We start from the raw sequence: 17,787 nt of genomic DNA, 5'->3' as shown, positions 1-17,787 counted from the left end.
CCTCAGTCAAGCGTCCAGTGGGGCAACCATCTGGGCCGAAGAGTGGGTTCCATACATTCACGGTCACGGACTAACACTAGATCAGACTAATCCCTGGAAATAATCATCCCGTTCATATGTTTGGTGTTGAATCTCAGAACAAAACAGGATGAAGGGTCTTTTTCAGGGTTTTGTGGACTTTCCTAATCACGCCTAAGTCCATTAAAGGCCTGTGACTGACAGCTTGATTATTATCCATTGTGCTCACATACTAAAGACCCTCCCATCTGTCGCCACTAAAAATAGTCCTGTCAGCGTCGACTCCCTGCATGCTTCCTTTCCAGGTGTGGCGGCAACACATCACCAGAGAACGTATATATACAGTCGTGGTCAAAAGTTTACATACACTTGTAAAGAACATGATGTCATGGCTGTCTTGAGTTTCCAATCATTTCTACAACTCTTATTTTTTTGTGATAGAGTGATTGGAGCACATACTTGTTGGTCACTAAAAACATTCATGAAGTTTGCTTCTTTTATGAATTTATTATAGGTCTACTGAAAATGTGAGCAAATGTGCCGGATAAAAAATATACATACAGCAATGTTAATATTTGCTTACATGTCCCTTGGCAAGTTTCACCTGGCAGCCATCCACAAGCTTCTGGCAAGATTCTTGTCAGAATAATTGTTTTGGTCCCGACAAAAGCTGCCTTTGATCTTACCAAGCAGAAGGCTTGTAAAACTCCACTGTGTAGGATGGGAAGCGACATGAAGGTGTCGGTTTCTGTCAGGTTCAAACACTGACGGCATTTATTAAACAAGACAAGAAGCAAAGAATTAAACAGAGACAGAATTAAATTTGGCTCAATTGAGGAGAGTCGCCTGTACACCGTACCCTTGCACAGTATCTCGGCACGAAGATTGTACGACTCCTGCTTTATTTGACTTTCCCTGAGCACATGACCACAGCTGCTTCCAAAAGGGAAGTGGGTCGTAAACAGCGTTGCCTTTGGTTGCAGAACAGTTCAAAAGAAAAGGTCGTAAGCAGCTCAAAGAGAGGTTCGTAAAACAGTTCAAAAAGGAGGTTCCAAAAGAGGTCGCCTGGGAGGGGAGTCTGGTCCTGCTTCCTCTTCGCTTTTGTCGTTCTTGGGTCAGACAATATCTTTCTGTTTTATAACAATACTTGAAAGAAACAGGAACACCTTCATGCTGCTTCCCCCCTACGCAGTGGAGTTTTACGAGCCTTGCTCTTGGAAGGTTTCAAAGACGGCTTTTGCTTCTCGCCGGGCACTCAATGTAACACAAAGTTTTTGTGATAACTTAGAAACAATTATTCTAACAGTTTCTTTGATCTATTGTAATCCACAGGAAGATTGTGTCTTGACCCGAGATCTGCAAAGCGGAGAGGAAGTGGGACCTGACCCCCCCTCCGGGCTCCTTTTCTTTGAACTGTTTTGTAACCAAAAGCAAGGGCTGTTTATGACCCCCTTCCTTTAGAAACAGCTGTTGCTGTGGCCATGTAATCAGGGAAAGTCCAAATAAAAGAGGCGTGCAACCATTTTGCCAGAGCGTGGTGGAAGACGGTACAACGAGTACAGCCCAGACGTTTCTCCTCAATGAGCTAAATCTAATTCTGTCTCTGTTTAATTCCTTGCTTCTTGTCTGATTAATAGATGTCATCGGTGTTTGAACCTGACACTTCTGCTTGAATTTTTGACCACTCCTCTTGACAAAATTGGTGCAGTTCAGCTAAATTTGTTGGCTTTCTGACATGGACTTGTTTCTTCAGCATTGTCCACACGTTTAAGTCAGGACTTTGGGAAGGCCATTCTAAAACCTTCATGCTAGCCTGATTTAGCCATTCCTTTACCACTTTTGAGGCGTGTTTGGGGTCATTGTCCTGTTGGAACACCCAACTGCGCCCAAGACCCAACCTCCGGGCTGATGATTTTAGCTTGTCCTGAAGAATTTGGAGGTAATCCTCCTTTTTCATTGTCCCATTTACTCTCTGTAAAGCACCAGTTCCATTGGCAGCAAAACAGGCCCAGAGCATAATACTACCACCATCATGCTTGACGGTAGGAATGGTGTTCCTGGGATTAAAGGCCTCACCTTTTCTCCTCCAAACATATTGCTGGGTATTGTGGACAGACAGCTCAATTTTTGTTTCATCTGACATCACATGGACAAAGATAAGACCTTCTGGAGGAAAGTTCTGTGGTCCTGTGGAATAAGTTTGGACTTTCCCTGATTACATGGCAACAGCAGGTTCTAAAGGGAGGGGGGTCGTAAACAGCCGCTGCCTTTGGTCACAAAACAGTTCAAAGAAAAGGTGCCTGGAGGGGGTCAGGGACATGAAAGCAAATATTAACATTGCTGTATGTATACTTATACTTAGTTGAGAATGGTAACTTTTAGATGGACTAAAGTCCGACATGTTTAGTAACTTTACCAGGGGCAGGTGTGTAACTGGCAACCAAGATGTGACACACTCACTGACTTTCTAATTGGTCAAACGGTGGAGGGTTCGGGCATCGAAATGAAAACAGTTTCAACAGCAGTTGCAATTCCCAGGCGTTAGATGGCAGTAGTGTTTAGACTGCGGTGTGTTGCTTTAGGAAGGAAGTAGTCTTTGCCATTAGGTTGAATGTACCATTCTTTTATTTTGTTGAGCCTACAAAGTGTTTAAAATCGAAGTATCGTACTTCTTACACACCGGCTGTTTGATTGTAACGTGCAGTGAAATCTCCGCGTCAAATTGCTCCGCAGGTCTATGGCAATTCCAATGTAAATTAGCATCGAGCTAGCGCATTTTGAAAAGGAGAGCCTTCTTCTTGTTATGTCAGCATGGAAAGTTGTAAATTTACCTATGGGCAGTCCGGTTCGAGCCGGGGCCAAGGTCGCAACCGGACGTGATGTCATGCTCAGTAAAGGTATCCAAACATGGTTCTGTGTGATTTTACGTGAATCGGTAGCGGGTATTACCAACGGACTTTGAGCGGTGCCTTTAAACGTACCAAATTCGGTATCAATCCATGATATGTCCAGTTGAGATGTTGCTGGGACAAGGACAAGATTACGGGTACAAGCGGCCGAAATGAGTTTCCTCCGCCGGGTGGCGGGTCTCTCCCTTAGAGATAGGGTGAGGAGCTCTGTCATCCGGGAGGAGCTCAAAGTAAGGCCGCTGCTCCTCCACATCGAGAGGAGCCAGATGAGGTGGTTCGGGCATCTGGTCAGGATGCCACCAGAATGCCTCCCTAGTGAGGTGTTTAGGGCATGTCCGACTGGTAGGAGGCCACCGGGAAGACCCAGGACACGTTGGGAAGACTACGTCTCCCGGCTGGCCTGGGAATTCCTCGGGATCCCCCGGGAGGAGCTGGACAAAATGGCTTGGGAGAGGGAAGTCTGGGATTCCCGTGACCCCGACCTCAGATAAGCGGAAGCAGATGGATAGATGTTGCTGGGAAAAAAGGTATATTGTGTGGTTGCAAATCACCGCTAGAGAGGAGCGAAGGAGAAGCGGGTAAATATTGCAATTGAAGTATTGCGTCTTTTCCGGTAAGTGCACACCGTCCGTAATCGATTTGGAACAGCACTGTCAATATTTGTGTACAATTTGCATGCACGATATACTTATCAAAGTGTACTGTGAAGTATTCCATTTAGGACTTAATATGTTAGCTTTGCTAAAAACTAAATCTTACTGCATCGAACATGAGTCCCGTAAATAATTGTCTGAAAACCAGCATCCTCTGTAGAACATAACGGGGAGGAAAGTCAGCACTTCCAAGTCCGAGCCCATGGTTCTCGCCCGGGAAAGGATAGCGTGTTATCTTCGGGTTGGGGACAAGATCCTGCCCCAGGTGGAAGAATTCAAGTACCTCAGGGTCTTGTTCGCGAGTATTGGAAGAGTGGATTGTGAGCTCGACCGGCGGATCGGTGTGGCGTCTGCATTGATGCGGACCCTGTCCGTCGTGGTAAAGACGGAGCTGCACCGGTAGGCAATGCTCTCAATTTACAGGTCAATCTACGTTCCTAGCCTCACCTACGGTCATGAACTTTGGGTTATAACCAAAAAAATCACGGGTACAAGCGGTCCAAATGGGTTTCCTCAGTCGGGAGGCGGGGCTCTCCCTTACAGATGGGTTGAGTCGGGAGGAGCTCAGAGTAAAGACACTGCTCCTCCACATTGAAAGTAGCCAGATGTGGTTCGGGAATCTGGTCAGAATGCCCCAGGTGGAAGAATTCAAGTACCTCAGGGTCTTGTTCGCGAGTATTGGAAGAGTGGATCGTGAGCTCGACCGGCGGATCGGTGTGGCGTCTGCATTGATGCGGACCCCGTCCGTCGCGGTAAAGAAGGAGCTGAACCGGTAGGCAAAGCTCTCAATTTACAGGTCAATCTACGTTCCTAGCCTCACCTGTGGTCATGAACTTTGGGTTATAACCAAAAAAATCACGGGTACAAGCGGTCCGAATGGGTTTCTTCAGTCGGGAGATGGGGCTCTCCCTTAGAGATGAGTTGGGTCGGGAGGATCTCAGAGTAAAGACACTGCTCCTCCACATTGAAAGGAGCCAGATGTGGTTCGGGAATCTGGTCAGAATGCCCCAGGTGGAAGAATTCAAGTACCTCGGGTCTTGTTCGCGAGTATTGGAAGAGTGTATCGTGAGCTCGACCGGCGGATCGGTGTGGCGTCTGCATTGATGCGGACCCCGTCCGTCGCGGTAAAGAAGGAGCTGAACCGGTAGGCAAAGCTCTCAATTTACAGGTCAATCTACGTTCCTAGCCTCACCTGTGGTCATGAACTTTGGGTTATAACCAAAAAAATCACGGGTACAAGCGGTCCGAATGGGTTTCTTCAGTCGGGAGGCGGGGCTCTCCCTTAGAGATGGGTTGGGTCGGGAGGAGCTCAGAGTAAAGACACTGCTCCTCCACATTGAAAGGAGCCAGATGTGGTTCGGGAATCTGGTCAGAATGCCCCCCTGAGGTTTTTAGGGCACATCCAACCGGTAGTTGGCCAGGGGGAAGACCCAGGACACGTTGGCAAGACGATGTCTCCCAGCTAATAATGAATTAGATTTATATCGCGCTTTTCTATCAACTAGACACTCCAAGCGCTCACTCCACATTCACACTTCGGTGGTGGTAAGCTACATTTGTAGCCACAGCTGCCCTGGGGTAGACGGACGGAAGCGTGGCTGCCAATTTGCGCCTACGGCCCCTACGACTCACCAGTATGAGCGGCACTGTGGGCATGGGTGAAGTGTCTTGCCCAAGGACACAACGGCAGTGATTTGGATGGGAGTGAACCTGGAACCTTCAAGTTTCTGGTACAGCTACTCTACCCACCACGCCACGCCACGCCACGCCACGCCATCCTCTGGGCCTGGGAACGCCTCGTGATCCCCCGGGAAGTACTGGACGAAGTAGCTAGGGAGAGAGAAGTCTTGGCTTCTCTGCTTTGACTGCGGATAGGCGGAAGAAGATGGATGGATGGGTGGATAACAGAGCTATTTTGCCCCACCCCACCTGAAATGGGTGATAGACAAAACAAAAACAAATGACCACTGCAGAGGACGCTGGTTTTCAGGAGGATATAATCCTTTGAAGTCTGCAAAAGCAAAATGGGTTGCGTTCAGCTTTCAAGGTTCCACTTTAGCTCTGAAACTGTTGGACGGTTTCTTTTAGTGTGGCACTTCACAAGTTCAAGTACCTCTGAGTCTTGTTCACGAGTGAGGGAAGAGTGGATCGTGAGGTCGACAGGCGGATCGGTGCGGCGTCTTCAGTAATGCGGACGCTGTATCGATCCGTTGTGGTGAAGAAGGAGCTGAGCCAGAAGGCAAAGCTCTCAATTTACCGGTCGATCTACGTTCCCATCCTCACCTATGGTCATGAGCTTTGGGTTATGACCGAAAGGACAAGATCACGGGTACAAGCGGCCGAAATGAGTTTCCTCCGCCGGGTGGCGGGTCTCTCCCTTAGAGATAGGGTGAGAAGCTCTGCCATCCGGGAGGAACTCAAGTAAAGCCACTGCTCCTCCACATGGAGAGGAGCCAGATGAGGTGGTTCGGGCATCTGGTCAGGATGCCACCCGAACGCCTCCCTAGGGAGGTGTTTAGGGCACGTCCGACCGGTAGGAGGCCACGGGGAAGACCCAGGACACGTTGGGAAGACTATGTCTCCCGGCTGGCCTGGGAACGCCTCGGGATCCCCCAGGAGGAGCTGGACGAAGTGGCTGGGGAGAGGGAAGTAGATGGATGGATGGATGGACTTCACAAGCATGTGTACCCTGGCATTTGAACCATTTCTAAGTATTTACTGCTACAGTACTGGAATAAAGACAGTCCTTGTTTTACTGCAGTCAATCAGAGAACAAAGCAGCATCCTGCCTTGAAGCAGGGAGGTTTGCTTGCAAAACAAAACCCTGGTGTGGCAACCTAACATTTGCCAGACTCTTGAGACCGACCGAGATTCGGCCGGTCTCCACCCCTGACGAAGACCTGTAGTCAAACAAGTTGAAGGTCCATCACTGGGATGTTTTGCTTTTTTAGCACCACAAAGTGGAATTCTTTGACCAAGTCTGACATGTCCGTAGGCTACACTGAGCTGCGTCTCATGAACATTCGGAGCGGAGCGAGAATGTTGAGGCCCCTCCCGATGGACCTCTTGCCAGAGCGCCGCCGCGGAGTGCACACGCATCCCGTGGACGTGGTCTCGGTGTTGCGGGGGCCGTCCTGTGGCAAGTAGACATCGGAGAAGGCCAGCTCCTGGGGGTTGGAGGCGGAGCCCTGCAGCTTGTCCTTGCTGCGGTACCACAAGCACGAGCAGAAGGTCTGGAAGTGCAGCACCTCTGTGTAGACGCCGTCTTTGGTCTTGGGCGCCGCGTTGGTCCCGGGCGTGGAGGGCGTCGACGAGAGCGGCACCAGGCAGGCCACCTCCCCCCTGGGCTTGGCGGCGCGGCTCTGCAGCGCCCTGTGCCGGGCGTCCCTCCGCTCGTCCTCGGCATTCATGGTCAGGAAGCGAAGCACCACCAAATTGAGGAAGGCGCCGATCACCGTCAGGCCGGTCAGGATGTAGATGAAGCAGAAGGCCACGTAGCGGGGGTCGTTCTGCAGGGCGTTGTCCCTCTGCAGGGCCACGTAGTCGCCGAAGCCGATGGTGGTGAGCGTGATGAAGCAGTAGTAGAAGGCGTGCAGGAAGCTCCAGCCCTCGCTGTGGGAGAAGGCCAGCGCCCCCACGCACAGCGTGCTCATGCAGGAGAAGAAGCCCACCGTGACCATGTTGGCCATGGAGACCTCGGTGTGCCGCATGGCCAGGCACTTCTTGGCTTGGTGCAGCAGGTAGCGGACCAGCGTGTTGATGCGCTCGCCCAGACTCTGGAACATGACCAAGGTGAGCGGGATGCCCAGGAGGGCGTAGAACATGCAGAAGACTTTCCCTGAGTCGGTGCTGGGGGCGGCGTGGCCGTAACCTAAAGATAGGAATACAGGTAAAGAAATTTTCATATTAGTGTTGTCCCGATACCAATATTTTGGTACCGGCACCAAAATGTATTTCGATACTTTTCTAAATAAAGTGGACCACTAAAAAATGTCATTATTGTCTTTATTTGAACAAAGAAACATATGTTTATTATTGTAATTTAGTCCTGAGCTATTGTATCCTCCTACCGTGTGTAGTGAAGCATGTTTAGCTGTTCCTCGTCCTCCAGTGATAATGTTACATGTAAGAAACTTACTTTATTTGTCGCCATGGAGGCCAGGATTAGTGACTAGCCACGTCTTAAAGCACCTCTTCCTGAGGGCGTTCCAGTGTTATAACTTCACCTTTATCTTTACTTTTTACACCAAAATGTGTCCGTTCTCCCTTTTCTGTCTACACACTGTGTCTGCTTGTAAGCACTCCGTGTGTGCGCGCTGCCGAACATGCTCCTCTGCTCGTAAAACCAGCAATGTTACGACGTGGCGACGCACCGTCATGCCCGTTAAAAATTGTTTTTGTTTTTTTTAATTGGAAACCGGTACTTTATAAACAGAGTATAGTACTGTTTTTGATTCATTAGTACCACGATACTATACTAGTACCGGTATACCGTACAACCATTGTTGATATAATGTGTTTTTTGGGGGGTTTTTTTCTAAATGTTTTATGCCCTTTTGTCAAAACCTTCTTTTTAATGGCAAAAACACAAGATATGCAATATTTTACCCAAAAAGATTTTCAAAGTGGAATATTCGATGTGAAGCAATTGGAGCCTAAAATTGGTAAATACTTCATTAAAAAAATTGATTTGAATTTGTGATTATTTTTTGAGCAATGAGTTTAAAAAAAAAAAAATCCAACTAAAATGATTGGGGATCCAAAAGGGCCCCCTTTGTTTATAAAAGTCTAAAAAAAAAATAAATAAAAAAAAATAATAATAATAATAATAAAAAATACAAAATATATATATACAAAAATAAAACTTTTTTTTTTTTTTTTACAAAATTCAAAAAAATTAATAAAAAATTAATAAAAAAAATAAAAAAATGTATATATATATTTTTATTTATTTATTTTTTTCTTCATTTTTTTGTGTAAAAGTGTAAAAAAAAAAAAATATATATATATATATATATATATATATATATATATATATATATATATATATATATATATATATATATATATATATATATATATATATATATATATATATTACACTTTTATAAACAAAGGGGGCCCTTTTGGATCTCCAATCATTTTAGTGGGATTTTTTTTTTTAAACTGTCATTGCTCAAAAAATAATCATGAATTCAAATCTATTTTGTTATGAAGTATTTACCGATTTAAGGCTCCAATTACTTCACATCAAATATTCCACTTTGAAAATCTTTTTGGGTAAAATATTGCAAAAGAAGAACAAAAAACTAAATAAATAAATAAAAATAAATAAATTTATATATATATATATATATATATATATATATATATATATATATATATATATATATATATATATATATATATATATATATCCATCCATCCATCCATTTTGTACCACTTATTCCTTTCGGGGTCGTATATATATATATATATATATATATATATATATATATATATATATATATATATATATATATATATATACTAACTGCTATCTGTTCAATCTGTGTGTCATGCAACAGTGGCCAAAAATATGAAACATACTTGTTTTTAATGAATATTTAGGCCTACTGTGTGGTATGAAGAATAAATTAAATATTCGAACACAGTGTTACTGTTCAAACTGTGTGTCATGCAACAGTGGTCAAAAATATGAAACATACTTGTTTTTAATCAATATTTAGGCCTACTGTGTGGTATGAAGAATACATTAAATATTCGAACACAGTGTTACTGTTCAAATTGTGTGTAATCTAACAGTGGCCACAAATATGAAAAATACTTGTTTTTAATGAATATTTAAGCCTACTGTGTGGTACAAAGAATCACTTAATGAAATATTCGAACACAGTGTTACTGTTCAAACTGTGTGTCATGAAACAGTGGCCAAGAATATGAAACATACTTGTTTTTAATGAATATTTAGGCCTACTGTGTGGTACAAAGAAGCACTTAATAAAATATTCGAACACAGTGTTACTGTTCAAACTGTGTGTCATGCAACAGTGGCCAAAAATATGAAACATACTTGTTTTTAATGAATATTTAGGCTTACTACGCTACTTGGAGAAACTAGTTACCTTACTGTGGCTGCAGAACTGCGAAATGACTCGCAGGAAGTAACAAACGGGCCAATATATTAGGAACAGCTCTGATGTGAGGCTCGCAACCGACAAAAATAAACACTTTTATTGCATTACGGTCTTTTCCATAAAGTACCAACTGAAGTGTTTTCAAGCACTTTGAGAAAGGACAGCACCCGCAGAGACCAGGACCAGGACTTGTGTTGTGGCGCAGTCTTACCTATGGTGGTGATCACAGTGATGGCAAAGTAGAAGGAGCCGGCAAACCTCCACTGGACCCCAGCCTTGTGGGCTTTCAGGTGCAGGACCACGTGCTCCAGCTCCTCAAAGTGGACCCGGCTCAGGTTGTACTTGCGCATCAGGTCCTGCCGCCGTCCCTCCAGCCGCCTCTTGTGGCTCCTCTCCTCCTTGGACTCCAGCGTCTGGAAGACGGCCGCCCCCACCACCAAGTAGGTCAGGATGCTGACGATCAGGGCCAAAGTTCGGGCGTTCTGCCGCTTCATGGCGGCTCCCGGCCGGGGGGAGAGGGGGGAGGGGGACGGGAGGGGAGGAGAGGAGGGGGGGGACCTGGTCGGGGGTCTAAGGCGAGACTCTGCGACCTGCTCCTGCGCCCGAGAGTCCAAGTCCGAGCGCCGGCATCGTGCACGGAGCTCTTCCTTCAGCGCCGCCGCTCCCCCCCCCCCCTCCCCCACCCACAGCTTCCCCCACACGTCACAGTTGGACGGGACTATTTGTCTTCTATTTTACAGCGAGAGGGAGAGTGACACCAGTGGGCAATCCCACACTCGCACCCCCCCCCCCCCCTCCTTCCCGCCACGTCTTCAAACAAAAGCAAATATTGACCCAGGAGCAGTGACGGCAAATGAGCTCTACTGGATGCACAAGTTGTCAGGCAACCTGCGGGGCATTCTTTGCCTGAGTCAATATTTACCTGCTGCCCCGGTCCTTCATGGCACACCATAATCATCGGTTAGGTTGTCCAACAGCAATATTTGAAGTATTCCCTGAGTTTGTCAGCGGTAAAAAATACAATATTTTGTGGTAATAAAAAATATCGATGTAATCATTACCATCGGTACTTGTATAGATCCACCCTGGCATTTGTTTACATCAGGAGTGCTAGCTTGTTGTTAGCAGTTAGCTATTGCATGGGACTATTAGAAACTCTGTTTTTTTAAAACGACTACCAACAAATCTAGCATCTTTTTCTTTATTTATATTCTTTGGCGTTATTATAGGCGGTACTCGTCTTTTCTGGTGTTATTAGAGACTGTACTCATCTTTTTGTGGTGTTCTTATAGACGATACTCATCTTTTCTGGTGTTATTAGAGACGATACTCATCTTTTCTGGTGTTATTAGAGACGATACTCATCTTTTCTGGTGTTATTATAGACTGTACTCATCTTTCTCTGGTGTTATTATAGACGATACTCATCTTTTCTGGTGTTATTAGAGACTGTACTCATCTTTTTGTGGTGTTATTATAGACGACACTCATCTTTTCTGGTGTTATTAGAGACGATACTCATCTTTTCTGGTGTTATTAGAGACGATACTCATCTTTTCTGGTGTTATTATAGACTGTACTCATCTTTTTGTGGTGTTATTATAGACGATACTCATCTTTTCTGGTGTTATTAGAGACTGTACTCATCTTTTTGTGGTGTTATTATAGACGATACTCATCTTTTCTGGTGTTATATAGACGATACTCATCTTTTCTGGTGTTATTAGAGACTGTACTCATCTTTTTGTGGTGTTATTATAGACGATACTCATCTTTTCTGGTGTTATTATAGACGATACTCATCTTTTCTGGTGTTATTAGAGACTGTACTCATCTTTTTGTGGTGTTATTATAGACGATACTCATCTTTTCTGGTGTTATTATAGACGATACTCATCTTTTCTGGTGTTATTAGAGACTGTACTCATCTTTTTGTGGTGTTATTATAGACGATACACATCTTTTCTGGTGTTATTAGAGACTACTCATCTTTTTGTGGTGTTATTATAGACGATACTCATCTTTTCTGGTGTTATTATAGACGATACTCATCTTTTCTGGTGTTATTAGAGACTGTACTCATCTTTTTCTGGTGTTATTATAGACGATACTCATCTTTTCTGGTGTTATTAGAGACTGTACTCATCTTTTTGTGGTGTTATTATAGACGATACTCATCTTTTCTGGTGTTATTAGAGACTGTACTCATCTTTTTGTGGTGTTATTATAGACGATACTCATCTTTTCTGGTGTTATTATAGACGATACTCATCTTTTCTGGTGTTATTAGAGACTGTACTCATCTTTTTCTGGTGTTATTATAGACGATACTCATCTTTTCTGGTGTTATTAGAGACTGTACTCATCTTTTTGTGGTGTTATTTTAGACGATACTCATCTTTTCTGCTGTTATTAGAGACTGTACTCATCTTTTTGTGGTGTTATTATAGACGATACTCATCTTTTCTGGTGTTATTATAGACGATACTCATCTTTTCTGGTGTTATTATAGACTGTACTCATCTTTCTCTGGTGTTATTATAGACGATACTCATCTTTTCTGGTGTTATTATAGATGATACTCATCTATTCTGGTGTTATTATAGACTGTACTCATCTTTTTCTGCGTTATTATAGACGATACTCATCTTTTCTGGTGTTATTAGAGACTGTATTCATCTTTTTCTGGTGTTATTATAGACGGTACTCATCTTTTCTGGTGTTATTATAGACGATACTCATCTTTTCTGGTGTTATTAGAGACTGTACTCATCTTTTTCTGGTGTTATTATAGACGATACTCATCTTTTCTGGTGTTATTAGAGACGGTACTCATCTTTTTGTGGTGTTATTATAGACGATACTCATCTTTTCTGGCGTTATTATAGACTGTACTCATCTTTTCTGGTGTTATTATAGACGATAATCATCTTTTCTGGTGTTATTATAGACTGTACTCATCTTTCTCTGGTGTTATTATAGACGATACTCATCTTTTCTGGTGTTATTATAGACGATACTCATCTATTCTGGTGTTATTATAGACGATACTCATCTTTTCTGGTGTTATTATAGACAGTACTCATCTTTTTCTGGTGTTATTATAGACTGTACTCATCTTTCTCTGGCGTTATTATAGACAATACTCATCTTTTCTGGTGTTATTATAGACTGTACTCATCTTTTTCTGGCATTATTATAGACTGTACTCATCTTTTCTGGTGTTATTAGAGACTGTATTCATCTTTTTCTGGCATTATTATAGACGCTACTCATCTTTTCTGGTGTTATTATAGACTGTACTCATCTTTTTCTGGCATTATTATAGACGGTACTCATCTTTTCTGGTGTTATTATACACTGTGCTCATCTTTCTCTGGCGTTATTGTAGACGATACTCATCTTTTCTGGTGTTATTAGAGACTGTACTCATCTTTTTTCTAGTGTTATTTTAGACTGTACTCATCTTTCTCTGGCGTTATTATAGACAATACTCATCTTTTTCTGGTGTTATTAGAGACTGTACTCATCTTTTTTCTGGTGTTATTATAGACTGTACTCATCTTTCTCTGGTGTTATTATAGACGGTACTCATCTTTTCTGGTGTTATTATAGACTGTACTCATCTTTTTTCTGGTGTTATTATAGACGGTACTCATCTTTTCTGGTGTTATTATAGACTGTACTCATCTTTCTCTGGCGTTATTATAGACTGTACTCATCTTTTCTGATGTTATTATAGACTGTACTCATCTTTTTTCTGGTGTTATTATAGACGGTACTCATCTTTTCTGGTGTTATTATAGACTGTACTCATCTTTCTCTGGCGTTATTATAGACGCTACTCATCTTTTCTGGTGTTATTAGAGACTGTACTCATCTTTTTTCTGGTGTTATTATAGACTGTACTCATCTTTCTCTGGTGTTATTATAGACGGTACTCATCTTTTCTGGTGTTATTATAGACGGTACTCATCTTTTCTGGTGTTATTATAGACTGTACTCATCTTTTTCTGGTGTTATTATAGACTGTACCCATCTTTCTCTGTCGTTATTATAGACGATACTCATCTTTTTCTGGCGTTATTATAGACGGTACTCGTCTTTTCTGGTGTTATTATAGACTGTACTAATCTTTTTCTGGTGTTATTATAGACTGTACCCATCTTTCTCTGTCGTTATTATAGACGATACTCATCTTTTTCTGGTGTTATTATAGACGGTACTCGTCTTTTCTGGTGTTACAGACTGTACTCATCTTTTTCTGGTGTTATTATAGACTGTACTCATCTTTTTCTGGCGTTATTATAGACGCTACTCTTCTTTTCTGGTGTTATTATAGACTGTACTCATCTTTCTCTGGCGTTATTATAGACGCTACTCTTCTTTTCTGGTGTTATTATAGACTGTACTCATCTTTCTCTGTCGTTATTATAGACGATACTCATCTTTTCTGGTGTTATTATAGACTGTACTCATCTTTCTCTGGCGTTATTATAGAAGATATTAATCTTTTCTGGTGTTATTATAGCCTGTACTCATCTTCCTCTGTCGTTACTATAGACGATACTCATCTTTTCTGGCGTTATTACAGACTGTCCTCCTACGGTGTGTAGTGAAGCATGTTTAGCTATTCGTCGTCCTGCAGTGATAATGCTACTTGTAAGAAACTTACTTTATGTGTCGCCATGGAGGCGAGAATGAGTGATTTAGAAGAAGCCAAAACGCTACGGAGGGACGCAGCTAGAGCGGCGCGTCAGTGTTTATAGCTCCGCCTACTCTAGCTTTAGTTTGTACGCCAAAACACGTCCATTCTCCCTCGTCTGTCTTCACATTGTTTCTGCTTGCGAGTGCTGCGCGTGTGTTGACCAACATGCTACGTGCAACATGTGGCGTGCCTCATGTGGATAAAAAAAAAAAAAAGACTCATTTCGGATTGTAAGACAGAAAATATGAACATAAAATAAACGTTAACAAAAATATAGCGTCCATTGTGTGTTTCACATGAATGAAATAGAAGGTTGAGTGTTAACACATTCCCACAACCACATATGTGTACGTATATAGAAAGTAAACAACATCTACAGGACAATGTATATATATATATATATATATATATATATATATATATATATATATATATATATATATATATATATATATATATATATATATATTATGTGTGTGTGTGTGTGTGTCTGGGACTCTAAAGTAAGGTGTAGCGTTGTCGCCCTCTAGCGGTCAAATCTAGCGCTGCATGTATTAAACGAGCTCTGAGTTTTACTCTCAGACAAAAAAACAACACAACCTCGAATAAAAAATACATCACAAAGTCAGAAATTTCAATACAAAATAAACTAAATATCTTTATGTACAATATCTACTTACACATCTTGACCAAGTTTGGTGAGGAAGCTTACACGTCACGTGTGGATGTCTACCATTGTTGCTGCTTGTCTGGATCAATGTGTCCGTCCATTAAGAGGTCCGACCGGAAACAATAATATTCATTGTTGCTGCCTGTCTGGATCAATGTGTCCGTCCATTAAGAGGTCCGACCGGAAACAATAATATTCATTGTTGCTGCCTGTCTGGATCAATGTGTCCGTCCATTAAGAGGTCCGACCGGAAACAATAACATTCATTGTTGCTGCTTGTCTGGATCAATGTGTCCGTCCATTAAGAGGTCCGACCGGAAACAATAACATTCATTGTTGCTGCTTGTCTGGATCAATGTGTCCGTCCATTAAGAGGTCCGACCGGAAACAATAACATTCATTGTGGCTGCTTGTCTGGATCAATGTGTCCGTCCATTAAGAGGTCCGACCGGAAACAATAATATTCATTGTTGCTGCCTGTCTGGATCAATGTGTCCGTCCATTAAGAGGTCCGACCGGAAACAATAATATTCATTGTTGCTGCCTGTCTGGATCAATGTGTCCGTCCATTAAGAGGTCCGACCGGAAACAATAATATTCATTGTTGCTGCCTGTCTGGATCAATGTGTCCGTCCATTAAGAGGTCCGACCGGAAACAATAATATTCATTGTTGCTGCCTGTCTGGATCAATGTGTCCGTCCATTAAGAGGTCCGACCGGAAACAATAATATTCATTGTTGCTGCCTGTCTGGATCAATGTGTCCATCCATTAAGAGGTCCGACCGGAAACAATAACATTCATTGTTGCTGCTTGTTAAGTTAAGTTAAAGTCTGGATCAATGTGTCCGTCCATTAAGAGGTCCGACCGGAAACAATAATATTCATTGTTGCTGCTTGTTAAGTTAAGTTAAAGTCTGGATCAATGTGTCCGTCCATTAAGAGGTCCGACCGGAAACAATAATATTCATTGTTGCTGCTTGTTAAGTTAAGTTAAAGTCTGGATCAATGTGTCCGTCCATTAAGAGGTCCGACCGGAAACAATAATATTCATTGTTGCTGCTTGTCTGGATCAATGTGTCCGTCCATTTAGATGTCCGATCGGAAACAATAACATTAATTCTGAATTGTTCTTATTTGGGACTTAGTTATAATTACAACAGGAAAGGGGAAAACAGGAAGTAAAAAAAACCCCACAAAATAAGAGCGCAAGACAGGAACTACACCCGGAAATTGACCAAGAAACTCAAAATAAGGCAAACCGTGACCGTTTGTATATTGCGCATTCATTTTTAATCTGGAGAAATTCTTAGAAATTCCAGGAAAACCGTAGTTATAGTTGTAATTATAATTAAAAAAAGTTGTAATTTTTTTGGTACAAATTCACGATTTTCCCCCAAATTTCAGGAATTCCGAAATACGCATTCACAATTCAAACTGTTACTACGTCAACCTTTTTTTTTTTTAAACTGATTCACTAAATTCCAACACCAACCCATTCATATAATCTCGTCAATATTTTTTGTAAAGTTCCCGGTTTCCTTGAAATTCCCAAATTTCCAGGAAATTCCCAATTTCAAATGAAGGTACGTATTCATAGTTCTACAATGCCATAAATTGTCAAACTTTTGCACCATTTTTTGAACCGATTCCGACCTTTCAACCATCCTCTTCCAGCATATTAAATTGACCAAAAATATTTTTCACAAATATCCCACATTACCCAGAATTCCAGGTCAGGAAATTTTTCCCATTGAAAATGATTGAACCGTTTTTCAAACTTGCACAATTCCCACATTTCTCACCCAATTCTAACCGTTCCACTTTAAACACCTTCCCTTCATCCTGGACATTCAAACTATCATTTTCCAATTAAAAAAAAAAAATTCCAGGAATTCACGGTTTTCACTCTTTGTTCTTTCAGTTTCACCGTTCACATTTTTCAACCAATTCCAACCATTCCACCATCAAAACTTTCCTCTTATATGTGTGCTTACGGACTGTATCCCTTGCAGACTGTATTGATATATATTGATATATAATGTAGGAACCAGAATATTGATAACAGAAAGAAATGGGGGAGGGAGGTTTTTTGGGTTGGTGCACTAATTGTAAGTGTATCTTGTGTTTTTTATGTTGATTTAATAAAAAAAAAAAAACCAAAAAAAAACAGATACCGATAATAAAAAAACCGATACCGATAATAACAGAAAGAAACAACCCTTTTGTGTGAATGAGTGTAAATGGGGGAGGGAGTTTTTTTGGGTTGGTGCACTAATTGTAAGTGTATCTTGTGTTTTTTATGTTGATTTAATAAAAAAAAAAAACCCAAAAAAAAACAGATACCGATAATAAAAAAACCGATACCGATAATAACAGAAAGAAACAACCCTTTTGTGTGAATGAGTGTAAATGGGGGAGGGAGTTTTTTTGGGTTGGTGCACTAATTGTAAGTGTATCTTGTGTTTTTTATGTTGATTTAATTAAAAAAAAAACTAAAAAAACAAGACAAAAAAAACATAAAACGATACCGATAATAAAAAAAACCGATACCGATAATAACAGAAAGAAACAACCCTTTTGTGTGAATGAGTGTAAATGGGGGAGGGAGGTTTTTTGGGTTGGTGCACTAATTGTAAGTGTATCTTGTGTTTTTCATGTTGATTTAATAAAAAAATAAAAAAATAAAAAAAT

At 41.8% G+C, this 17,787-nt stretch overlaps 1 protein-coding gene across 1 annotated transcript; it reads right to left on the bottom strand.

Moving 5' to 3' along the window:
• Window positions 1-2,225: 2,225 nt before the first annotated feature.
• Window positions 2,226-10,238, bottom strand: LOC133640487 (potassium channel subfamily K member 3-like). Its single transcript, XM_062033934.1, has 2 exons — window positions 9,929-10,238; window positions 2,226-7,451 (listed from the first exon to the last, which is right to left on the bottom strand). The coding sequence occupies exons 1-2, from the start codon at window positions 10,209-10,211 to the stop codon at window positions 6,577-6,579; spliced, it is 1,158 nt and encodes a 385-aa protein (XP_061889918.1). The 5' UTR covers window positions 10,212-10,238; the 3' UTR covers window positions 2,226-6,576.
• Between the last annotated feature and the right edge of the window lie 7,549 nt (window positions 10,239-17,787).

Source organism: Entelurus aequoreus, linkage group LG23 (assembly GCF_033978785.1).
Source record: "Entelurus aequoreus isolate RoL-2023_Sb linkage group LG23, RoL_Eaeq_v1.1, whole genome shotgun sequence".
Taxonomy (NCBI): Eukaryota; Metazoa; Chordata; class Actinopteri; order Syngnathiformes; family Syngnathidae; genus Entelurus; species Entelurus aequoreus.
The sequence above is the reverse complement of the archived record's forward strand: the minus strand, read 5'-3'. Positions and strand labels throughout refer to the sequence as shown.